We start from the raw sequence: 25,546 nt of genomic DNA on the forward strand, positions 1-25,546 counted from the left end.
TCAATAGGGAATATTCCCAGAATATTCCCTAGAACCTGGAATATTCCCAGAATCACAGAGCCACTCCCATCAAGGACTCTACGCCTGAACCGGACTCTGCACAAACTCCCCTCCTTCTCTCTCCATCAGCAGCCTATAAATACCAAGGTAAGCCTCCATCATGGGGATCGATCAAGCACTCCTATTACTGGAAAAGCTCTCTCGAGCATCTATTGTGGAAAGATCTGACTTAGGCATCGAAGAGCCCCATCGAGTCAGCCCAGTTCTCCCCTGTCATCTCTTCTGCGCAGGTCGGCCAAAGCACCAAGAACTGCAGAGAAGATCATCCGGTCAATTTTTGCCGCATCAGGTGCGTACAACTTTTCCACACCACAACCCCCTTAACCCCCTAGTTGAAGGCAAGAGTCGATCCCAGGACATGGCAACAACATGCCAATGCCCTTACCAGCTAAGCTAGGTGGCACCTTCAATTTTACAGGAGTAGCCTTAAAAGCACAAGGAAATTTTATAGTAATGAAAAAAAGAACAAGTTATTTCACTGAAATGTAGTACCTCAGAAAACAACTTCCAATTAAATTTTCCGGATGTTATTTTTCCAAAATATAGAAGTGGTTGTATCTAGCTCGATATAAAATTGTGACCCATGAAGGACAAGACTCTTGTCATATGATTGGATTATTTTCCTCAATTTCCCATGTTAAAATATGCTTCTCTCCAACTGTAAAAGATAACAGGACAAATGGCGAAGAGGGTTCAAATAGGTTCTGCTACTAAAAGTCTATTTTCTGGGAAATATTTCTTTTCGAAAGATAAAACAAGGAGCTTCGGTGAAATTAGGGGGGGCTATTGAGTTCTCTGAACCTCCTTTGTTTAATCAGAGTGCAGAAAACGAGCCCTTCAAAAGTGCAAATAGTTTAGCTAGTATTGTTATTCTCCTAAGGAGATTCCATGGTGTCCAAATGAATTTTCAGCTCCTTCTTCGGCTCTTAAGCAGATAATGCACATTGTATGCCTACCCACACCTAATTCTGTTCATAGTTACGAAATTTATATTTTCTAGCACAAATAGCTAGAAAATATAAATAGGAAAATAAATAAATACACATCCATTGAAAATGGAGACTTTTTTTTTTTTTTTTTATTCTCTCTCTCGATTGGTGGAGATTGAACTCAATCCCTATTTTCATTCTTGGGTAATTCTCTTTTTGAGAGCTACGATTCTGCGAAACATGAATCGCTGGAAACATCAACCACCATGAAGAAGAGGGAAAGGGGGGAGGGGAGGAAATGAAAAAAAAATGTAAGAAGAAACTTGCCTGATTATGCGAACACCCGAACGTCTTCACGTAAATGGTCTGCAAAATCGAAAACAAGAAACACATTAAAAAATTAATTAATTAATTAATTAATTTGCTACTGAGGAACCACAGAAAGAAAGAATCAGGAGGACCTGGGTGCCTGGAATTTTAGGTGAGGGAGTGAACGATTGGTCTTGGACTTGAGGGGTCTTTCTCTTGGGCTTCACTCCCACGGCCATCACTGGCAAGCGAAAGCCAGGTGGAGCTCCTCCTTCACTCCCAACTAATAGATCTTCTATGTCCTCCATTCTCCTGCTCCAGTTTCGACCTTCGAATTCTGTCTGCAACTGCAACACCCTTCACGCTAAATTAACTCACAGCTAAATCTGTTGCTTCATGAGCTCATCTCTAATTCCCTGCAGCCGAAAAGCAGAGCCCGTTTTCAGTACCCTTTACGGTGGGAACAGCATCTCCCTCCTTCCTTAGTCTTTAGATCGAGGGCTCCCCTCTGTTCTTTGTACACTCCACTCATCAACCAGGAAAAGGCATCACAGGGTATTTTGTAAGTATATATTATATTTATTAAAATGCCCCTCCTCAGTCCTCACCATAGTTAGCAAATTCGGATTCGAGAATTATTCGGGCAGAGAATTATTTGGAATAATTCGATTGATTAATTTAAGGATTCGGTCAAAAAAGTGAATATGACATTTTGTTTTTTGTTTTTTTGTTTTTTTGTTTTTTTGTTTTTTTGTTTTTTTGTTTTTTTGTTTTTTAAATATTGTTTAGGTGGACTGAATTATTCGCGTTTTAAATTCAAATTAGTAAAATTCGTGTTTTTCACTGAATTTTATTTTTAATTCGGATTCGGTCCGAATTTTTTCGAATTAAATAAAAAACTCGGACCGAATCCGAATTAAAAATAAAATTCGGTAAAAAATGCGTTTTTTACTAATTTGAATTTAAAACGCGAATAATTCGGCCCGAACCGAATTATTCGGTACACTTACACAGTATTTAAAAAAAAAAAAGTCATATATGAAACCCACGGTACCCACCACCGAAGTAGTTTTTTTTTTTTTTTTAATCTTTTTCTCCCACAAATTTCCGCCTCTTTCTTCCCATCTTTTTTCTCCACCTAATTCTTCTGTAACAATCGTACGATAGGGGAGATATCAAGCCTTGATGGATAATTTGAGGTTCCGAGGAACCAAGACAGATTCATATCGCCGTGTCGATCAACCTTCTTTTATATTGTTGCTTTAATTTTAAAAAATTAGTGCGTCTTAGTGCAATATGGGTCTTGTGAACCCAAGCAAAATGATAGTGAAAATTTTTTGTGGTCAATCTATTTATTTGTTTTATTGTAGTTGTAATCTTGCTTTCACTCTTTTGGGGCATAATCTATTTCATGAGTAGAAATTGGATTATAATAACCATTGCTTCCATCGCTCAATGATAATTTTTTTATAGTTTTTTACTTTATTGTATAAAGTAATTTGCTCTTTCTAAGTATACAAATAAAGTTAATAACTTGATAAATAAAAAATATACAATAAACTATAAAAACAATATCCGAATTTTTTGCCCGACTTTTAGTTTTTTAATCGAATAATTCTCAAATCCGAATCCGAATCCGACTCCGATTTTTTTTACCGCTTTTTTGACTGAATTCTTAAATTAATCAATCGAATTATTCCGAATAATTCTCCGCCCGAATAATTTTCGAATCCGAATTTGCTAACTATGGTCCTCACACAAAAAGACCCAAAATTTATGGAATTTAATGGACCGTAGAGTGGTTTTTAATTTTATTTGTTTTTTTGGTCGGATCCCACCACTGGGGGCGTCCCAACTCAAGGAAGGCAGACCAGGGTTGGGGATGTGAGGTGGGGAATAACGACCCATGGGGGAAAGTCAAATAAAGGACCTCCACCTGCACTTAGGCCAAGGCTCTACCGCACTGCTAGCCAGCTCCATCAACAGCTAGGTTTAGAGAGAAATTGTGAGTGTTACTTTCATGCATAACTTTCATACCAAGGTGTTTCATGCACATCATCACATCATAGCATTCGGGTGCATGGATATTGGGAGATGTCGCATTATTGGCGAAGCTGCATCAGCATACTTTTTGGCATTTTGCCAACGAATTGGGATCATTTGAATCCATGCAAACTTACCTTGGCCTCAAAGTGTCAAAGTGTTGAGCATGTAAGATGGTACTTAAATCACATAAACATCCCTCGTTTCCAACTAAGCTGCTATGAATCTCTGATCTCCTTCTCCACCTTTTCGTTTCCAACTTTCCATGCTTTATCCTCTCGTCTTCAATGCTACCAGCACGACTACTAATGATTCTCTGAGTTCTACACCCTCAGCCAATCTCTCTCTCTCTCTCTCTCTCTCTCTCTCTCTCTCTCTCTCTCTCTCTCTCTCTCTCTCTCTCTCTCTCTCTCTCTCTCTCTCTCTCTACTATTTTTTTTTCTTCTTCTTCTTCCCCACCCTTACCGAGTTCTTAGTATCTTCTCCGCCGAACTCTTCTGATCAACAGCGACTTTCTGATGAACTCTTTCAGCCTGGAAATATGAGGTTTGAAAAACCCTTCCATCTACACTCTTCCTTAGGCCAACCCCTAAGGCCTACCCATTACGTACAATTATTTCCATCTATACCTTTTGTGTTTATTCCCACCTCCCCACTCACCAACCCACCCCTTCAACTGATACTCATATCAACTCCTATTAAGATCTCTATACCAGATATGGTGAAACAAAAGCAACCGATCATAGTTACTGCCCCTGTTTCCACCCTAATTCTACCAAACCCCCAAAACCAAACCGTCTTTGTTCCTCTGGCAGGGGTGCTGATTCAATTACAATGGCTTCAACTGAAGTTGTAGTTAGCACAAACTCACCATTTTTGACTGTGGCTCAGCGTGCCTGCTGAGGTTCTCCCTCTATTCTCAGTGAAGAACAACTTTGGATGAAACCTTGTAGACAATTGGCTACATCTCTCGTCAGACTGGTGGTGAACTCCCCTTTCCAGGCAAAAGAAGATTTAAGAGATCGATTGGTGTCCTTATGGGAGTCCAAGGGACCGGCGTTCTTATGCTGCATGGATGATGGGACCTTCTTTCTTGATTTCTGCAATGTGGAAGCCAAAATCTTAATCTTAGCCTACACTCCATGGTGGTGTGATAAGCATCTTCTACAGCTGGGTGTCCATAGTCTTGATGTTGAACAATCCATTAAAGAAAACCATTCCTATGTAGATACAAGTCTCAAAAACCCCTCTTAAAGCTTTCTCCTACCATAGTATAAGATCTGTTGTGTTGTATCGGTAAGGTCTTGGATTTCAACCTCAACCTGAGGGAGTTGGGGCTCCCTGTTGACACTGCAAGAATCAAAGTTTCTTTCAAAAAACACTGCCCTTTCTGTCTTAGCTCAAAAGTTAACCTCCCAGATGGGTCGTCACCTATGGGCCTGTGCTTGGCTTTCTCTCAGACAAATGACCAGAAAATATCCCTCCCTTTCTTTGGTCCAACTACAAAACCTTTGTTGGTGAATAAGTGTCTTCTCCCCTCCATTAATCACTATATTGGCACAACGGTGCTAGGTTCTAATGTATTTATACCGGTAATGTCGATTGGTGGTATTGAGTCGCATACATAATCTTTATTTTCGGTTGCTGCAAATGCATATGAGCAGCCCAATATCACCAATACGGTTGGTGTAGGGGATAGTAAAGATACTTTGTGTCACCCTTTGCCTGATTCTAATGAAAACAATGTCCCATCTCCAAAGTTTGATGAAACTTTCTAGCTGCAACAACACTTCTCAATGGGCCCGAAAGGCTTCCCACAATGTGGTCCCTCATTGGAAACCCAAGCTGAATCACACCATATGTCAACAATGGAGCAAATGATCCAACTCAACAACAGTTCTGATCATCCCCAGCAAGTGGCGATACCACTAACGGGTTCAGGGAGTCTTACCAGAGCCATTGATGCCACAAGAGCCACTGCTTCAAGGCCCACATCTCCTACCCCTATCAACTCATCCATCCCGTTTCAAGCACCAACATCCATTCCAAACCACATTGACTCACCATCGGTTCGTTTTAATCGAACCAAGAATATTACTATACAATACATTTTCAATCAAGCTGAATGATCACCCCAAGATAACCACCCACCCTATGAGTCTGACGATGTTCCTAGGGGCCGAGCCTGTAAAAGAACCAAAATAGATCTGCCAGAGGAGCCACATATCTCTAGTCTAGAAACACAAACCTCATTCCCAATCAATTTTTTGAAAAATTCCGAGCGAGGGAAGTAACTGCTGATTAAGATTCTCACCAGGAAGAGGATGGCAATCATAACCAACCTTATCTTGGGGAATCGTCAAATGGAAGAGAGGCTGGGGAGATACTACAGAACCGAGAAAAAGTGGTGAAAGCAGCATCAAGAGTGCTGTTATCCGGTGATTCCGGTCTACGGAGAGCAAGGACGGAGGAGTGGAAAGTGGAACTGATTTGGAGTGATAAAGGAGTACTTAGTTGCTTTTTGGAGGGGAAAAGGAAGAAAACTATGAAAACTTAGCATTGGGTAGCTATACCTATATATGTGGAACTAAACCAGTACTATTCGTACTAACAAAAGACAGTACCTATGTAGCTAAGGTTAAGGACTTGGCTAAAATGGCCAGGATTAACAAACAATCTCTAACTATTTCGGATATGTTGTAAATATTTTACTATCTATTTTGCTTTGAATAATAATAATAATAATAATAATAATAATAATAATAATAATAATAATAATAATAATAAAAACTTCCATACCAAGGTTTAGGATGATATTAGTCCAAGTGTTAATTACACGACCTTGCCTGTCTCCTACAGATTGGTTGAAATTGAAATCATTGTGGTTAAAAACCATTGTACTAATCCTAAGCAGTGAACTGGATATACTCCATGCCAAGTAGCTAGGAAGAAATGTAGAGAACGATAATTGTTGAAATGAGCATACATATTGGAAGATCAATCGGCCAAAATAATCATGAGCAACTACGATATTCTAAGTTTCTTCCTCTTTACCGAATTTGTAACCTTCATTAGTCATTACATAAGCAAAAAGAAGTTCAATCGGTTAGCTTATTTTAAGAAATTGAAGTCATTGCTTTTTCTATTGCGTAATCATAGACGGAATCATCTCGGGGGGCTTGGACTTAAACCTAGCTCATATGAATTCCCAAAGTGGTCCAGTTGACCTTACTGAATTAATACACTTTATCTTATAGGGAAAAAAAAAGGTTTTATCCATTTTGGAAAAAAGGAAGGTGTCTTTTGCTCTGCTAGTTTGGAAATTGATTGGTTTATACTTAATACATCTCTCTTGTAACCTTATCTCTGGGATTTAGAACAGAGAATTTGGAATCAACCTCAAATTTGGATCTATAGGATTAACAATGAGGTACGACCTTTCCTCTTCAATTTAATTTAATTTCTGTTTATCATTAAACACTCTCTCTCTCTCTCTCTCTCTCTCTCTCTCAGCCCATCCGGCTTGGAGAACATGAAACCAGTGATAATGACAGGCTAAACACCTTACAATAGGAAAACTGTAGACGGCATTGTAAGAGGATGTATCCTTAGTCCTTCTGCCGTCAAATGGAAACAAATCCTAGAAATAAAAAAAATAAAAAGAAAGAAGAAAAACACCCTTTTGCCAATATTACTATTGTTCTTTTAAGCATGGGTTTGTTTTGAAACTGCTATAACGCCTATTGTTCATCATCTTCTATTGTCTTCATCCCTCGAAATCATAAATTAAAATTTTCTTCCAAAAAAAGTAAAGCTTAACATTGGTAGCCCAAAATGGAAGACGAAAAAATTGTGAAAAGAGCCTTAAGGGAACATTTCGATTTTCCATCAAATGGGCTTTCCTCTTTCTTCAGCTTTGAATTTTCACTAGATGAAGAAATGGATTTGGTTCAAATGGCTAGTGAGTTCATATATATATATATATATATATATATTTTCCCCCACCTACAACCTGCTTTTCCGTTTTCAAACCTTATTCCTTCATTTTCTTAACTTGCAATTCCCTATGTGATTCTAAATCAATCCCTCCAGAAAACTGCCATGGGTCATCTCCTTGGCCTAAGAGTGGCTTCATGTTCATTTGCAGAAAGCTTTCCCTACTATGCATGCTTTTTCATGTTCCTTGAAACTATCCAAGATTCCTTATAGCTAGAGAAGGAATTTGCGAAACTCTGAACTCTAAGCTCTTTTTTTTTTGGTAGAAAAACTCTAAGCTCTTGCAACAAGGGATAGTGACACAACATGGATGGAAAAGAAGATAGTATTCTGATTTCCTTGTCCTACCGTATTTCCCTTTGTATTTGTCTCTTGTAAATAGATGGGATACGGATCAAATTCAGATCGGATGTGTTCGGATCCGAATATTTCTTGACCAGATACGAATACCCCTAAAAGAATACGGATGCGAATCGAATTCAGATTTTCAACTATCCATTTACTTTCTGGCTTATGAAATATGGACCTTCCTCCCCCCCCCCTAGTGAATATAATTTGCTCTTAATCCATCTTTCTAAGTTGTTTTAATTATTTTCCTCATTCTCTAGAACATATTTAAGCTTCAAGAACCCTCAAAATCATTAATTGATTATTTAATCGGATCGAATAATTAATTTTCAAATAATTCGGATTTTAATCTAGATACCTTTTAACCGGATATAGATACCTCTAAACGAATACGAATGCGAATTCGAATTCAAATTTTGACTATCCATTTATATCCCTAAAGGTTCTCTTTGGTATAGTTTATATTTGTATTTATTTTCTGTTTTTAAGAAATCATTTGTGACAATAAATTATGGATGATAAATAATAATCTTTTGGTTACTATTCATATAATAGATTATACAATGAAAAATAAGTTTAGTATACCAATGTGCAAAATAATTTCTTTAATTTTTTTATTTTTTTATTTCTTTCAGTAATTTTATCAAACATGTGAGATGCACTGTACGCCCATTGCTGCCTTTGTAGCTCTTCCCATTGCTGCCCGTTTCAGCCCTAAAGCACCCATCGCTGCCCCTATAGCACTTCCCATTTCTACCTGCTTCAGCGCTCAACCACCGCCATCATAGAAAAACAAGATAATTCTTTTAAAGAGGAAGAACAATTAGAACATAAGCCCAAAATTAAGAGGATTGAAGCTTCTGAGAAAAAAAAAATCCAGAACAGAGCATATATTACAATTAAGGAAATTTTCAGATCAGAATCTTTTGTTGCATAGAGAAGAGGGAATTGCCATTGACATCAAGAAGAACACGACAATCACCAAGACTTAAAGAGGGTATCCTTTACTTTTAGATGATGTTGTTGCTGATGTCGGCGACGGCAAAATTGGCTTCACGGAGGGATAAAACCTTCCTCACGATGGTGAGATCTACAGGGTACGGGGCACAACAATGGTGACGGATTGGTTAACGGTGGATAGTTGGAGGGCTCAGCCATAGTCACGGCAGAGACAATACTAGACATATGGGTTTCTTATAATGTCAGGGGGGCAGGGTATAAAGGCCATGGTTTTTTATCTGAAATGAAGATATTTTGGGACATTGGTGAAGGATCTATGAGAGACTTCTGGTTCAGATTAAGATCCATCCTCGACTGGTAGCATAGGAATAAGATGGACCAGCTCTGTCGTTGTAGTATTCGTAAGGGCGGATTGTCCTTATCCCAGTTTTAAATTATGCATATTCTTGCACCCAAGTGCCCAACACTACTGCTTCAACTCTGCCATTACTTACACATATCACCCCTCCCGCACGCCTCCTGCAGAATGCAATCCCGGGAAGACTTTTCTATCCTTGATTTTCAGTAATTAGAACACGTGGCCATTAATTTCAGCAATTTGTGGTTTTTAATTTATTTTGATTTATTATAAATAAAAATAAAATTTATAAATTATACCAAACACTTATAAAAATAGAAATAAGATAAATAAATACAAATAGAAATCAAAGAAAATCTTAATTATATATAATTAAAATAATAAAATTAAATCCAACGATTTAAATCAAACTAATAACAATACCTACTTTCCTCCCTACCTACTTCTTAATACAATTACAGTCCCACTCGAACTCAAAAACCGATTTTGTTAGACAGCGCATGCCGCATAGGAAATCAGGAAGTCTAGTCACTTACGAAATCTTTTCTCTTTTAAACGTTACCTTCCTCCTTGAACACAGTTTCCTCCCAAAGAAGCCAGCCTTTCTTTTAACTGCTCTGAGTCTCCAACCTTCCTACAATACTCAAGGGAGGTTCCAAGGTGAAGAAATAATGGTTTCAGACTCTAAACAGAAAAGACGGAGAAGCCGAAGGATTGCCCGTCTCCCTCAAGAACTTGTGACTGAGATTCTTCTCAGACTGCCTATAAGATCTCTGGTAAGGTCTAAATGTGTGTGCAAGGAATGGTTCACCCTCATCAATGACGACCCTCAATTTGCAAAATCTCAACTTCAACAATCTGCATCTGGGATCATCGGTGAATCATCAAAACCAGGCATCTTTTCCTACTTCAGCTTAGATGTTAAAAAGGAACAAATCGATTTCAACATCAGAGAAATCGTGAAGGATGATGTGACCCTTCAAGACTCCTGCAATGGTCTCCTGCTGTTAAAAAGAGAAAACTGTGTCGAGCAATACTATATCTGTAACCCTATAACCAAATGGTATTTGAAGCTTCCTCAATTTCTCTTCCTCGGTGACGATGACCAACATTGGTGGTCATCATTGGCTTACGACAATTCAAATCAAAAGTATAAGGTTGTGATCACTTATTGGAAGCCAGACAAGCTTCTCTATGACCCAATGTCATACAAGTGCGGGGTATTTACAATACTGGGCAACAAAGATGGTGGTGGTGATGGTGATGGCAGCAGCAGTGGATCTTGGAGAGAGTTGGACATACCAGCACCCTATGAGCTCGCACCGTGTTGCCCGTGTTTTGCCAATGGAGCTTTGCATTGGATGGCAAATGGAAGACCTGAAGATATGGATGAATACATCTTATTGATGGAACTTGCAAATGAGGAATTTAGAGTTATCAATAGCCCACTACCCCCAATAGAATGGCCTTCTGCTCTACTAAAGATGAAGGGTTCTCTATGTATTGCCCATTCAGTCTCTGATCAGCTGGACTTGTGGGTTTTGAATGATCATGTGAAGCAAAAATGGGTTAAGAAATTCAGTATCAATGTTGAAGTATTCGCAGGAAAAAATTCTTGGTTGTGCCCGTGTTTTGTGATGGGGAATCCTAGACCTGTGTTAACCTTCTTTTGTACCTTTAATGAGGACTATGCAATCTATGATCTGGATATTGGGCAGTTTAAGTTCGAGCGCAAGGGAATCGACATGGGAAGAAGTAGTATCATTGCTCATGTCAACAGCCTTATCAGCTGTTAATTTGTCAAACCTCTGTTCATGAATGTAGATTATCTAGTGTCTTAATTTTTATTTGCAATGAATACCATCCTTTCTATTGTTTCTAGAAATTTTATATTCACATGCACTTTTATGCCAATTGATCATCTGAGCTTGGGTTCAGATTTATAGTTTGCAATTTGGCTTCTTGTAATAAAGAGAGTTTGCTCTATATCTAAAAAAGGGCGAAGCCGCTTCGCGGAGAGGCTGTTTTCTGTCTTGAACCCATGACAATTAGGTCACAATAGAGCAACCTTACTACACTAAGGCCCACCCTCAATGCAAAATTCAGTTCTGCACAAACAGTCATTGGGTGGATGAGACAGAGGAGAAACCCATGCATGGATTCATAACTTGATCAGACTGTGTAGATCACTTTCCATGGAGGTTTACACAAACCTTGGCCTTTGAACCAACCTAATACGGCAGTTAAATTCTTGCCATAGTATAAAATATGTAACAGCGGTTTCAGGAAACTGCAACCATAGCTACACCAATTCCGGCGGTTTTCTGTAACTGCTGCAGCATGCTTTTAGTGTTTTTTTTTTTTTTTGGTTTTAGGTCTAGTAGGGGAGGTTTTCCCTGCCACCATCACCACCACCATACCTCCGCCCTGTGCCACCCCTAGCACCAGCAGGGCAATACATTGGGTCTAAGCTCAAATCTATCTTATCAGAAGGTTGCTAAAAATTTCAAAAGCTAACTCCAATTCTATGAGCTGATTCATATAGGTAGAGCATTTCCCCATATCATAAAAAGTCTGTCGACAACATGGATGAGTGGCCTACACAGGCTTCAAACAGGCTCACTAAGAACTCTGTACTAGTCAACTAGTGGCACTACATAGTCCCTTACTGACAGCATGTTTGATACTAGTCCTACGAATGTGATGCAACAAGGCAGATTACCTGTTATAGAGAGAAGAAGATGAAGTTCCCATAAAGGGAATATCCATAGGTAGTTTAGATGTATGGCACCCTAAGAGTGCAACCTAAATGTGGTTTGAGAGAGTACATCAAATTGGCCAAAGGCTACTATTAGTAAGCTCAATTGATTGTGCTAGTAATCAGTGAAAGATACAGTGTTTGTTTGAATCTCAAATTGGCCAAAGGCTTACTATTAGTAAGCTCAATAACTGATCTATGGCAGTAACTATTTCCAACTGATCAAGCTATTTGCATAAGCAACAGGGTTGACATAGGGTGATGGTCAAGCTTTTGGAGCTTCAAATTGTGCAAATCCAGCTTCTCTTCGATGGTCCCAAGACTCCCAACCAAAAGAGAAAGTCTTTAATCTTTTTCAATTGTTGGATAAAGTGGAATGCTGCATTTCTTGGTCCATTCATGTTTACCCAAATCTGCTGAAGTTAAAACCCACAAATCCAATTGATAGGGACTGAAAGGATCATCAATACACAGAGATTCGTCGATCTCTACTGAACTGTAACACCTTACCTATGATGGGTGCATGGGTGGGGAGACCAGTAGCTCTGAATTCCCCACTTTCAAGTCCCATTGAGATGTCCCAATAATCTGAAGAGTCTTCATTCCATCATTCCAATAAAGAGCTGCATTCAAGGAAGGTCGCCGGCACTTACATGAGGAGCAGTTGTGTTGGGGCAGGTCCAACCCCTCCAGGAGCCATTGCTGCCCAATGTAAATCTTGTATTTGCCGATCAACTTACAACAAAATGATATCGAAATAGTACTATGTTTCCCACATTAGTTGGATCTAGAGGAAGTACATTGATTAACTTGGCCTTCAGACATTCATTTTAAGTTTATAATAAGAACTCTTAATTCTCTGCTTTTTTTTTTTTTTTTTTTTTTTTTTTTTTTTTTTTTTTTCTGAATTGTGGCTCTCACTGCACTGGTGAATCGAAGTACAAGTATTTCTGAGGCCTTTTACAAATCGAGAATTCTTGCTCGTTTAAACGCGTTTTTGCTAACAGTGGTCCTGATAGCTGATCCAAGTACTGATGTACCATTCTCTAGATGCTCCAGACGGGGTTATGGTTGAAAAACACTGACCTTGGGTCATGGTTGGACCGGCCTGGGTTGAGGCTTAGGCACAACCTGGACCTGATTTATATAATATACTTTAGTACTGAAATCTTATTCTTTTATTCAGAATAATGAAATTTAGTATTTGATTCTTATGGTCAAGTGTCTTGAACATCTATTATTGTGTTGTATTTCATAATTTTAATTGTGTATTGATCAGTTAGCTTGACCTTGTAAAAAATCAGGGCCAACCCCACCTGATTAAGGTCAATTTGGGTTGAGTTGAGTTGGCAAACTTGGTAGGGTTGAGCCTAAGCATGGGCCATACAAGATTGGATTGGGCCTGGGTTGAGTTTTGGGAACCTAGTATTAGGCTGGGGTTTTAAGAAATTGGACCCTATTTCACCCCTACTATGGACACCATCCAAACTAGGGATGAAAGATCGGCCCTGACAACCTAAACCTAAACAGGGCTTAGGCCAAGTTTTTTAACCCTGAGGGCGGGTTAGGATTGAAAAACCCCAACCATGGGTCAGGGTTGGGTCTAGCTCGGGTTGAGGCCTCAACCCAACCTGAAATTTAACCCTAAAATTTTATATTAGAATTTAGGGCTCCTATTAGTATTTTATTTTTTTATAATATTTTAATGTAAAGGATATGAGTGGTAAAAAAAAGGTCAATCGAGATTAATTTAATCATTACAAAAGCCAAGGTCAACCCAACTCAGCCCTACCAGACCCAACCTGGCCCTATTTGACCCTGTCAGGGTTAAAAAATAGGGCCAGGTTAGGTTAGGTTGGTATGAACCCAATAGGGTTGGGCCTGAACATGAATCCAACAAGATTGGATTGGGCTTGGGTTGATTTTTGAGGACTCAGGCTTGGGTTAGGATTTTAAGAAACTCGGCCCAACCTAACCCTGTTTCACCCCTAATCCGAACCCGTTAGTCAAGCTCTCTTGAGTCTTGACCATGGTGAAGGAAAACCCTATCCTTTGTTTGTTTGTTTGTGTTTTTTGGATCGGTTTGAATTAGATCGGTTATGGGATCAGTCTCAAGCTCAACCAATACCGATCCGATCTGATTTTTAGAACCATTTTCCCATCTCATTCGCGCATGTGTTTCATTATGATTTCCGTTTTTGAAACCTAAAATAGTATTTGGCCGTTTAGGTGGAATATCAGCAAAGATATTTTCATATTTTGAAATTTATAAGAATCTTTACTATTTTTTTTGACCGTTACTTTCCCTCTTGAACTCAAAACGATTTTATCAGACAGCGAAGGAAATTAGAAAGTCTTGTCCCTCACGAAATGTCTTTTTTTACCGTTACTTTTCTTCTTGAACTCAAATTCTTCCCCCAAAAGAAGCTGTCTTTCTTATTGCTCTGAGTCTCCAACCTTCCTAAAATACTCAAGAAAGGATCCAAGCTGAGGAAACAATGGTTTCAGATGCTAAACGGAGAAGCCGACGGAGTGCCCATCTCCCTCAAGAGCTTGTTACTGAGATTCTTCTCAGACTGCCTGTAAAATCTCTGGTGAAGTTCAAATGTGTGTGCAAGGAATGGTTCACCCTCATCAACGACAACCCTCAATTTGCAAAATCTCAACTCCAGCAATCCAAATCTGCATCTGGGTTCATCTGTGAATCATCAAAACCAGGCATCCTTTCCTACTTCAACTTAGATGTAGAAAAAGAAGAAATCGATTTCAAAATTGAAAAAATCGTGAGGGACATTGTGATCCATCGAGACTCCTGCAATGGTCTCCTCTTGTTACAGAAAAGGAACTCTATCCACCAATACTATGTCTGTAACCCAATCACCCATTGGCATTTCAAGCTTCCTAAATTCCTCCCCGGCAACAATGTCCAATATCTCTGTTCATCATTGGTATACGACGATTCAATTCACAAGTACAAGGTTGTAATCACCTTTAGGAAATCAGGAAAAACAGTCTTGAAGCCAGCAACGTACAAGTGTGGGGTATTTACAATACTGGGAAACAAACATGGTGGTTGCTGTGGATCCTGGAGAGAGTTGGAGATGCCGACCGCCTTTAGGGTTCTCACACGGTGTCAACCGCTTTCAGCGAATGGAGTTTTGCATTGGATGGCATATAGATTAGATCAGTTGGATGGATACATTTTATTGATGGACCTTGCAAGTGAGGAATTCAGAGTGATCAGTAGTCCAGTACCCCCAACAAGATGGCATTTGTTTCTAATGGAGATGAAGGGTTCTCTGTTACTTTCTAATCCAGTCTCTGATATTGAACTGGAATTGTGGGTTTTGAATGATCTAGTGAAGCAAGAATGGAGCAACAAATCTAGCATCAATATTGGATCATTCAAAGTCAAAGGTAAACCTTGTCCTGATAATTCTTGGATTTACCCACTTCTTGTGAGGGAGAATCCTACATCATCTGTGATAACCTTCCTTTGTAAATTTAATGAGGAATCGGTTATCTATGATTTGGATATCGAGCAATCTAAGGTGGAGAACAAGGGGATTGGCGTGAGAGGAAGTAGTGGGGTCATTGCTCATGTCAACAGCCTTATCAGTTGTTAATTTTTCAAAATACTTGTTCATTGGGGATGCTATTCTGTTTAACTGTAACAGATACACTGAGTTTTTTATTTCTAGAAAATTTATATTCACAGTACTGCACTTTTACGCAGGTTGATCGTCTGTAGTTGAATTCAGATTTATGGTTTGATCAGTCCCATTGATCGTCTGTAAAGTTGAAATTTTTAATGCACATGATGAAAATATTGAAGAGAATATGGCCCCCTGTAAAATTGTTGTCCAAACAAAGAACTGAACTTCAGATAGAAATCTTCTGATCAAATCTTCATCAAGAAATTAATAGTTTCATCAACTATTAGATCTTCATATTGCATCTAAGCTGAATAATTCCAATTTTCACAGTCCAATAGCTCTGTTCTTGATTTAATTTTGATTTTCGAAGATTTCTCTGCTAGCATCATTCTTGATATTGAGCTAATCTCCCAATCATTAAGAGCATATGCTGTCAAGGTTAGCTGTATTCAGCTTCCTCTTCAAGACTAATTGTATTCAATCAGACATATTAGTCTAACCCACTTTCCAGAGAAGAAAAGGATGTAAATCAGTTGCAATGGGATTTAGCCACCAATAAGGTTCAACTATTACCTTCCACGGTCTATAAATATAACTGAGACTTTTGGGCTGGTGGTGGTCTTTTCTCTTTGTTGAATAGTAAGAGGTGGGTATTTTCTGGTTATATTTTCTCTTTGTTTCTCTTTTAGCTGGTGCCTCTGTAATGAATATCTTCATCTCTCTCTCTCTCTCTCTCTCTCTCTCTCTCTGTGTCTCTCTGGGAAAGCAAATGCCTAACTTGTTTGGGTTCCAAAGTGCCTGATGAAAAGGTTTCCTCTATGTCTATTTTCTCACTTGATAGAATTGATGCAGGCATTGCCACCAGTGGAGAATGTCACTGGGACTAAGCAACAGCCACCAGTAAAAAATGAATAGCCCATTTTCCAATTCCCATTATGGATCCAATTCAGTTCTTAGATCATGATCTGTATGCAGAGCAGATTGAATTGATCTGGACTATTTTAAGATACCAAAGTGTGGATCACAGACATGAACTCATTTCCATCTTTAGATGTAATTATCACACTTCTGATGTCCTGTTTTCCATACCCTGTTCTGGGTACACCATTCAAGCTGATTTCGACAAAAAATTAATCTGATTAGTCCTTGAACTGATAATTTTTTTTTTATCTGTTAATGTTCAAGAAATCGTGCACCCTAAGATGCAGTCCAAGAACTATGTGGAGTTTGAATAAACAAGTGATTAAACTTCTTTACTGATATCTAATTAGGAGGCGTGGGATGGACGAGAGAAGGCATCAAGAGGGTATTTCGGAAACATATTAAAACCTATAGGAGTTTGTGAACCCTATGATGGTTGATGAACCGTCCTTTATGGGTGAAGGAAATTTTTCTCTTGAACTTAATAAATTAACATAAGAATGATATTTTCGCGGGAGAGTTATACCTCAAAATTGTAGATTGGGTTTTGGACAAAACCATAGAGTAATTAGTTCAAGCATCGAAGTCATATTGGTATGGTCTTGTGCTAGTAGAAGCCAAAACTTTGGGATTGAATCCTGCTTCACCCTCTGTGCGTTAGGTGTTTCCCTCCTGGACCTATTATGCTTGTTATGCAGTCAAGGACTCAGAAATGATGAGCACCGAGCAGCATGTGCGTGGACGCTTGGCCTGAGTGAGTCCCATCTCAGAACATAGTCCCACATCGGAAACAAGCCACAACTTGGCCTCTCAGCAACACTATATAATTGTCACACTATCTTAGCAGGAATTCACGCAGCCATGCAGTGAGCACAGAGCGAACTATTCTTTCGCCTTTTACTAAAGAATACCGTGTGCTCGCTGTACATAGTGGCATACGCCAATTTTTGTAGGGCTCTCCTTAAAAGGAGGGCCTCATAAATCATATATCAAATTTATGTCAATACTGTAAAATGGGAGAGGGTTCACTAAGTGGGAGGATATTTTTCCTATGTAAGATGATAAAATTGAGATGGGTCAGTTATAGTTGGATGTGGTATTAGTATTGTTAGAAAAAGAAAAAGCCCCATAATTTTTACACAATTCATTTTGGAGAAAGTTTAGGTGAAGAAAAATCCATAGTCTGATAGGTATTAATATTCTCCCGAGATAGAACTCATAGAAGCTTTTATATATATATATATACCCGGTCATAAAAAATGAAGGCAATTTCCCTTCACCTAGAGCGAAGGAGATACGCATTCTTGTGTAGCTAAAAAGGAAAACGTATAAACAACTCTCAAAACATTTATGTTGGTTCAATTAAATCCTCATTTTTTTTTTGGTGCAAGAGGTTCCGTCCACTAGGAGCAGGCGCCAAGAGAACCACAACCTTCTAAGAAAACAAGAAAGATACTAATAGTACAATGATTGAGATGCTATGAAGGGACTTGATCCATTGACCAATTCTTTGAAACACTGGTCTCCTAAGGGAGAAGTGTTGACCACCAAAGCATGTCGGATCCCACTTTAGATAAAATCATAAGTCTTAACCATCTGATCTCCTCATGTACTTGGTCAAGTAGACCCTGAAAGCCACGGGAAAATGTTTCTATCACATCCTCAGCAGGATCCTTTCCACCATCTATTGGGTCTCATTTGTAAGGGATGAGATTTAATGGGTGGTATAGTTGTACGAATTATTCCACCCCATCAGATTTAGGCTCGTTTGGCATTATGGGGGTGGGATTTTGGATCGACAACATAAAAAAATGAGCTTTCTTTGTCGGCTGATATGGCTAAAGATTTCTCTCTACCGAATTGGTAGGACTTTGCTGAAAATCCGAAGAAAGTTTTTTGAAGATGGCACGAGCTCTCACAACCACGCATTCGCTGCAATGGCCACCTCTACAACCCCTCGCAATCATAATCCCTCTGTGCAAAATCCGCCCTTGCTGCAATCTTCCATCGTCCCTGCAACTCATCTTAAGAAAAAAAAAAGGTTTTCTGGACCATGAGAAGATGGGAGAGTCCCTACAACTCATGTTAAATTGAGAATGGAAAAAGAAATTAGAAAGAGTTGAAAGGGGTTTCAGAAATTGGGAAGGGTTCTATAAATCATTGATTGGAGATAGGGTTAGGATGGGATTCAGTTGTTTAAGAAGGTGGGATAGGAGAACAAGGAAGAAGAAGAGATTAAAGGCACTGATCAGACGATAATCTATTTTTTCTCAGCCATGAAGCCTGTGGCTTGGGAAGAAGAAGGGTGGGAGTTGTGCAATGACGGCAATTTCGTTTACAAGAGGAAGAAGAGAAGACAAGACTTGAACACCATTGCTACCGCACCATCAACTTCAGATCCAGAGGCAGAGCAGAGGCAACTTAGGGAGCGAAGGAAGAAGGCCATACTAAAGTTGAAGGACTGGTACCAAAGTGAGATCAATCTATGGCAAAGTATGTCCAATGCGCTTAAGGCCATGGATACCCACTCTCTCCCCCTCTTTCTGTCTCTCATTCTTTTTGTCCCATGGTCAACCAAACAACATACGGGTGGAAGAGTTTAACTTTTCCCCAACTTTACCTTTCTATTATTCACCCCAGTCATATGTGGGTCCCAACCTGATAACTATCCCACCTCAAGAACCCCTGGGCCGTGATGATTGGGGATCATAATTTGGTAGATGGGAAATGCACTACATGCCTCTTTCTTTTTTCTTTTTTTGTAGTGCTATAGTAAAAGTGCACCCGCTTACCAGTGTGACATGTAGAACTAAGGTTAGGCAGAACGGACCAGGACCGATTAGTTCAGGCAACCAACACAAGTAAATCAGAGCCAACCCGAGTGCTGACCGTTACTAGATCAACATTTGTAGCTCGAAAATCGAGAGACCAAGCTACTCATGGGTGTGGTCGGATCATCAAGCTACTCAAAGGAGCTCGAAATTTGAAGAACCCTAACTGTGCCACCATGTTGCTCGTAGGCATTCAAAGAACCTGACCGAGCTATTGAGCTACTAGTGGGCATTCGGAGAATCCTAGATAAGGGAAATAACTCATTTGCAATAGGGAGTTTCAATCCCAGTTAAATACGTAAACTCCAAGCAAGAACTTCAAGGAATTCCTAACCGTCCCTAAAAGGAAGGAGAATCCCTTGTTGATCGAGATACACACTATCTATACAGACATTGGAGATATACATAGTACACTTATACTCTTTCCATGTCTAGGCTTCTATCAGCATTAGGATGCTCACCAAGCTAGGGCTCTCCACAATTGCTTTGCCACTACTATAAATACTCAGGTATATCCCATTCAAAGGGATCAAAACCTTTTTCTATTTCTACTTGGAATTATTATTTGCAATGAGATCATATTTAGTCATCGGAGAGTCCCCCGCTGGATTAGCCCAATGCTCACTCTCTTGTATTTGTTCTTCTGTGCAGTATGTACGGGAAGCTTAGGATGATTTTCTTGCCACATCTTGTAGAAATGCCATACATATGTCACTTGTTAAATTTGATGAACTAATTCAATCATACGATTTGTTATATAAAATTTCTTCAATGGTTTTGCTAAATGTTCCATGATAGAAGATTAGAAATGAGAGATGAGAACAGGTGAAGTGTGTGTGTCATTCTAGAGGACTTCAGTTTAGCTCTCATCTCACTGGAGCTCTCCAATCATTGTAGAGGGGCTACTTGCTTTTCATCAAATTATGTTCTCTATACTTTTTTAATATTACTTGTAATTCAATAATTAACAAGGGTTTGGGGTTATTACATAGACATTCTAAGAAGGATTCATGAACAGACACCTAATATTGTCATGTGACAAATTAGATGAGGAGGAAATTTTGTGGACCATGTATTAATTAATAGCGATTGTATAAACATACATGGGAAGTTAATTTACTTTTAAATGGGAGAATACATAATCAAAATTTTCATATGGCCATTTCATATCATTTCCTATTAGGCCATGGTTGTTGGACGGAAAATAGTGGGATGATAAAAAAGGGGTGGGATAATTGTAGGGTTTTCCATAAAATTTTAAAAATAGACAAGTGCTTTGGTTGCCACAATGAGAAACTAAGCATGAATTAGGAAAACTTGTTTAAGTAGGTGGCAAGCCATTCATTCCATCCCATCCTTATCTGAAATTTCACAAATTTTGGATAAGATTTCAGAAGGGAAAGGGAGAGAAATGATTTTTTTACATGTAGGATTAAGAATTTTAAGCCCTTTGATCTCCACATGTATTGTTTTCTATTTTTTCGACCTTTTTTTTTTATTATTATTATTTTTATCGATTATTTAGAATTTTTTTACCTTTTAAAACTCGTAGCATCTGTTTTCATGTTTATAAAAAAATTAAAAAATAATACTAATAATAATAAAAGCTCTAATATCAAATTAATCTGGAATTTAATCAATGTTTAAATTTTTTTTTTTGGTAATGATATCTGATTAGATAATGACCTCGACGGTCGGACAATATCTTCACTCAAATTTTGGACCATAGAGCAGGAATGCTAGCGACTCCCAAAGGTCATGTAAAGGAGATGAGCTTGTTACCAAGAAACACCACAGATTCTTTTCTAACGGTCCAGAATCGAGCTCTTCTAACCCGATGTTGAGAGAGAGGCCTATCTGACCTAGATTAACCATACCAAGCAAAGCTTGCAGCCTCACTCTATCCATCCATGGCTTCTACGGTTCTCTGCAACTTCCTTTCCTTCACATTACCATCACAACGACTTCCCACCAATAAACCCAGAACCCAACTCATCTTTTCTTCTTCTTCTTCTTCATCTGTTCCTTGTGGTTCTCTTATTTCTATCTCATGTTCCAGATCGTTTCAGAATGGTATCTACGGAAATGAGTTAGTTCCAGTAGTGGAGAACGAGCCTCATTCTTCTTATTCATCGGATTTATTGCCCGTGGTATGCCCTTCTCTTCTTTACGCGAATACCCTTTTCTTCAAATCTGCATACAACGTTCAGGTCATTGTGGGTGAAGATGAATCAGAAGAGGCCTTGCTTAGGAGGTTTCGGAGGGAAGTAATGAAGGCTGGAGTAATTCTGGAATCCAAGAGGAGAAGGTACTTTGAGAACAAGCAGGATGAGAGGAAGAGAAGGACCAGAGATGCTGCTAGGAGGAATCGAAGAAGGTTTTGTTCCCAATCTTTTCTTCTCTCTATGGAACTGTAATCTGCTTTTATTTTGAGTTGGATTATATTCCCTTTTCGATTTTGGATCTAAATCTTCATTTTCCTTCGGGCTTCTTTTCTCCAGTTTGTTTCAGTAAATGTTTTTGGCCTGTTTAGGTTTACTTCTCGTTCTGCTACGAGCCAAATCCATTGCTTCTATATTTCATTTCTTTGTTCTGTAATTGGGCAGAGTCGCAGAACTTTATAATCTGTCTAGTTTTTGTTGGAATTTGTTCTAGGAATACTCTTTGTTTCTCTTTTGGCTGGGGTATTATATTGTCCTCTCTCCTTCTGTTGGTCTGTTGGTGATGAAGTGGGTTTTGGGGTTCTGCTTTTGTTTCTCATTGTCTTGGCTTCTAAGCTTACTTTTGATTTTGCCTCTACTCACAATGCATCTCCAGTTTCGTTCTGTATGCTTTAGTGCTATCTACCTTTTAGTTTTCTACTAATTGCTTGTGCAGTTCGTTTTTTAGTAGAAAATATTTATCCACTTTGTTGGCTTTCTCTTTGGGCATTGATTATTTGATTATTAGTATCACCATTGCTCTCTGTTTCCAGACGAACCTTCACCCCGAGAACTCCACCTCCAGATAAGCAGGAATCATCGAACAAGAAGAAGGATGAGGATGAAGAAGAAGATAACTGGGAAATTCTTGAAGGAGACCTTCCCTATTGACTTCCTTTTTTCCCTGTTCTCTCTGTGTAGAACTTGCATCCTCTGGGGCATCTTTATGTTGTAAGTTTCTCTGTAGTGTCCTCTTCCTTTGGTTGTAAAGAGCAAGCAGCTTTGTTCCTTCCTTTGATTAACATTCATAGGCCAGAAATAAAATATGATTTTGCGTTGGTTGTTTAAATCTCTTTGTAGTTCGTTGAACTGCATTTATATGTCGATTCTTTATAAGATTTGAGGCCTTAATACCTAAACTGAATGCAAGGTCACCTTATTTTATTTCCTAAGTTCTTCAATTAAGGCTACTTCTGCTTATGCTACAACTATTAGAAAGTACGAACACTAGGATAGCCTAGTGGTGGTAGCTTCGACTTGTGGAGCTGGCACTTAGGGGAGGAGGTCGTGGGATCGAACCCTGTCGTACACATTGTGTGAGTGTGTGTGTGTGTATGTTTTCTTATTTGTTCTGTACCCACCCGTGGGTTGCTCAGATGGTTAGGGCGAATTGGGGATTGTGTAGATTAGGCGCACGGTCTCAAGTTCGATTCACCATCTGTGCATTTGCAATTTAAGTGGAGATTATGGCGGTGGATTGCTATGCTAGTCTCCCCGAGGATTAGTCGAGGTGCGCGTAAGTTGGCCTAGACACCTTGGTTAGCAAAAAAAAAAAAAAAAAAAAAAAAAACTCTACTGTTAGAAAGTCCAATCTAACCAAAGGAAATATCTTTTGCAGTTTCTAATCTACAATCCACATGCTAATCACACATGCACAACACAGTTAGAAAAATGGTGTCGATAGTCTAACCAAACCAAAGAAAATAGGTTTTGCAGTTTATAATTTTCAATCCATTTTCTATTCACACATGCACAACACACAGTTAAAAAGATATTGTCAATACTAATAATTAATGCCAACTCAAAGCATTTTTGCGGTTGCTTCCTGGTTTAAAGGTAACAATGATAGAATGAATGTGTATCTGCTTCCTGGGGTCAAAATGATCACCTGAGGGATGAATTATACTGAAGACAGTTTGTAAAAGTAGGGAAAAAGTGCAGAACAGAGAAAATGATAGTATAAGCATAGTTGGCAAGGCATCACCAAGGCGTCGTCTAGGCGACGACTAGGCGTCCAGGCGGTTTGCCTGGGGCCTAGGCGACAACCGCCTTGTTGCACTGCATGTCGCCTTGTGTTTTGGTACTTATTTCATTTACTTAAGATATTATTTATAAATAAGCAAACACCCCCTATTTGAATCCAATAAAAATAGTTTAAAAATCAAATTCCAAAAGGATAAAAAGTCAACCCCCCAGTCTAAGAACAAAAATTGGATTTTGGTTATAGGGACGATTTTCAACTTTTAAATGCTGGAGTTTTTCTCAATTATGAAAATTTTATAAATTCTATCATGTTAAAACATTGCTAAAAACCAAAAGTCCGGTAAAATAATATTTTGTTTTGATATTCATAAAATTATTTTCATTTAAAAATAAGATTGACTGAAGCATAACTTTGTCATTGCAATTCAGATTTAAGTAATCTTAGACTTGTTGGAAAGTTGGTTTTATATTATAACTAATACAAAAAGTCTCATGTAAAAATAAAATCATTTGACTAGTCAAACTTATTATAGAATAAGAGAATTTCTTTAAATGTTGATTTTTTATAACTTAATATGAATTAATGTTAATTTTTTATGATTTGATATGGCTAAATGTTGATTTTTAATGACTTGATGTGGCTTAATCTTGATTTTTTATGATACAAGGTATATATAACTTACTAAATAATGTTAGAAAATAGGAAAAATAAAAAATAACACTTTTTTGCCTTGTTCGCCTTAAGGCGGACGCCTTCTTGCCTAAGCGCTTAGACAACCCTTCACCGCCTTGGTTCGCCTTGGCGCCGTGACAACTATGAGTACAAGTATAATGACTGCCACCTCCTCTGGTGCCAACACTACTTTCTCAATTATGCTTTATCAGTTGATACTTTTTTAGTCCACAGAGCATTATAATTATGCAGCCGACCCCATTTATTTGGGATAAGGCTGAGTCGCTGTTGTAGAGCATTACAAATATGAGAGTTCAAAGCCTTTGTAATTCCACGAGGGTTGAGGTCGCCATCACAGTGAGACAACCATATCGAAACTGTCAACTGTGCCAGCGTCATGCCAATTCATGGTCATGTTGGTTATTTAAGTGAAATATGACTTTGCCAGCTCCTTTGATGTAATATGTTTTAATATGATATATTTCTAGTTAGCATAGGATAAGTTAAAGAGTATTGGTTAGGATAGGACTAGGAAGCTCCAAGATTCGTACATGTACTTCTTCTATATGGTATAGATCTTGAAAAGAAGAAAAAAAAAAAAGAATTGAAGTTTAGGTGGAAGGTTTCCCACTCAATAGATCATACACAGTTATTAAGTGACATATACTGTATGTTTCATGCCAGTGGAGGCTGTATAAATCATTGTGAGAATAAATTGAGAAACTTAGGTAGAATGCACTGTTTATTTGCTCTAGAGGAAGAAAAACATGAATATGTCCGACATCAATTCTCAGTTGGGTCCTTCAATAAAAGATGAAATCACCTTCAAGTGCTGTGCACCCTTGTAACTGATGAATATGCACGTGCAATAATGATATCATATGGGTGTGCCTAAGTATCCAGGATCTGAAGGATGGATTCAGCCTCTCAGTATTGATGGCCAATTGAATTTTGGTTGGGTGTTCCAAGCCACATAATATAATGCATACACCAATACTTTGATAAAGAGATGATTGAACTGTCTACCATTCACTTAGGGTGTTAGCAGAGCATTGGCTAGCTTACATGGCTTCTTGTTTACTAGTTTGCTCCAGGTTCAGAAGTGGGAGCATGTGAGTCTATCTGTTGTGCTTCGACAAACATCTATCCTCCTAGAGTCCCAAAGGAAATTGGAGCAATCTGATTTCTGGTCTTATTGGATCCTTTCTTTTCGATAATCTCAAACCAACCAGTTTAGTGCAACTTCGAGCAATTCAGAACACTGTAGGAAGAATGGAAGATGCCCCACCCTCTTGATAAAATGTCAGCCGTAAAAGCCACCGAAATGATGCCTTGTGAAAAAGATTTTAGTTCAGTTCCTTTTGAACGCCCTTTGCCTGCTGAATTGGAAGCTGAAAGTAAAAATTTTCTATTAGAAGAAAAAATGTGGACCACAAATATTTCTGTCATAATAGGAGTTGGTTTGACTGGACAGCAGAAGGTTGTGATACTTGGAATTTAGGACAAAGTTGATTCCCCCC

The 25,546-nt window shown here is 38.6% G+C and overlaps 4 protein-coding genes and 1 non-coding gene across 6 annotated transcripts in view; 4 read left to right on the forward strand and 1 right to left on the reverse strand.

Moving 5' to 3' along the window:
• Positions 1 to 1,809, reverse strand: part of LOC122082603 (threonylcarbamoyladenosine tRNA methylthiotransferase) — a 142,828-nt gene extending 141,019 nt beyond the window's left edge. Inside the window, exons 1-2 of one of the 2 annotated variants that reach the window (XM_042650284.1) lie at positions 1,451 to 1,809; positions 1,317 to 1,355 (exon numbers count right to left, since the gene is read on the reverse strand). In XM_042650284.1, the coding sequence (XP_042506218.1) occupies positions 1,317 to 1,355; positions 1,451 to 1,606 (195 nt within the window). In that variant the 5' untranslated portion in view covers positions 1,607 to 1,809. The remainder of the gene's footprint in view (positions 1 to 1,316; positions 1,356 to 1,450) is intronic. The other variant, XM_042650292.1, reaches the window with a different exon arrangement.
• A 7,694-nt stretch (positions 1,810 to 9,503) lies between these two features.
• LOC122072939 (F-box protein At5g49610-like) lies at positions 9,504 to 10,799 on the forward strand. Its single transcript, XM_042637383.1, has one exon. It carries the CDS (start codon positions 9,504 to 9,506, stop codon positions 10,797 to 10,799), a length of 1,296 nt encoding a protein of 431 aa, XP_042493317.1.
• Positions 10,800 to 14,139: 3,340 nt separating this feature from the next.
• On the forward strand, positions 14,140 to 15,600 carry LOC122083878 (F-box protein At5g49610-like). The gene has a single exon (XM_042655362.1). It carries the CDS (start codon positions 14,260 to 14,262, stop codon positions 15,385 to 15,387), a length of 1,128 nt encoding a protein of 375 aa, XP_042511296.1. The 5' UTR covers positions 14,140 to 14,259; the 3' UTR covers positions 15,388 to 15,600.
• Positions 15,601 to 17,195: 1,595 nt separating this feature from the next.
• On the forward strand, positions 17,196 to 17,312 carry LOC122087081. Its single transcript, XR_006142648.1, has one exon. It is a non-coding gene; the product is annotated as a U5 spliceosomal RNA (small nuclear RNA).
• A 3,602-nt stretch (positions 17,313 to 20,914) lies between these two features.
• LOC122091707 (30S ribosomal protein S21, chloroplastic) lies at positions 20,915 to 22,439 on the forward strand. Its single transcript, XM_042661834.1, has 2 exons — positions 20,915 to 21,546; positions 22,144 to 22,439. Exons 1-2 carry the CDS (start codon positions 21,080 to 21,082, stop codon positions 22,259 to 22,261), a joined length of 585 nt encoding a protein of 194 aa, XP_042517768.1. The 5' UTR covers positions 20,915 to 21,079; the 3' UTR covers positions 22,262 to 22,439.
• Positions 22,440 to 25,546: the final 3,107 nt, after the last annotated feature.

This window comes from Macadamia integrifolia, chromosome 1, assembly GCF_013358625.1.
Source record: "Macadamia integrifolia cultivar HAES 741 chromosome 1, SCU_Mint_v3, whole genome shotgun sequence".
Taxonomy (NCBI): domain Eukaryota; kingdom Viridiplantae; phylum Streptophyta; class Magnoliopsida; order Proteales; family Proteaceae; genus Macadamia; species Macadamia integrifolia.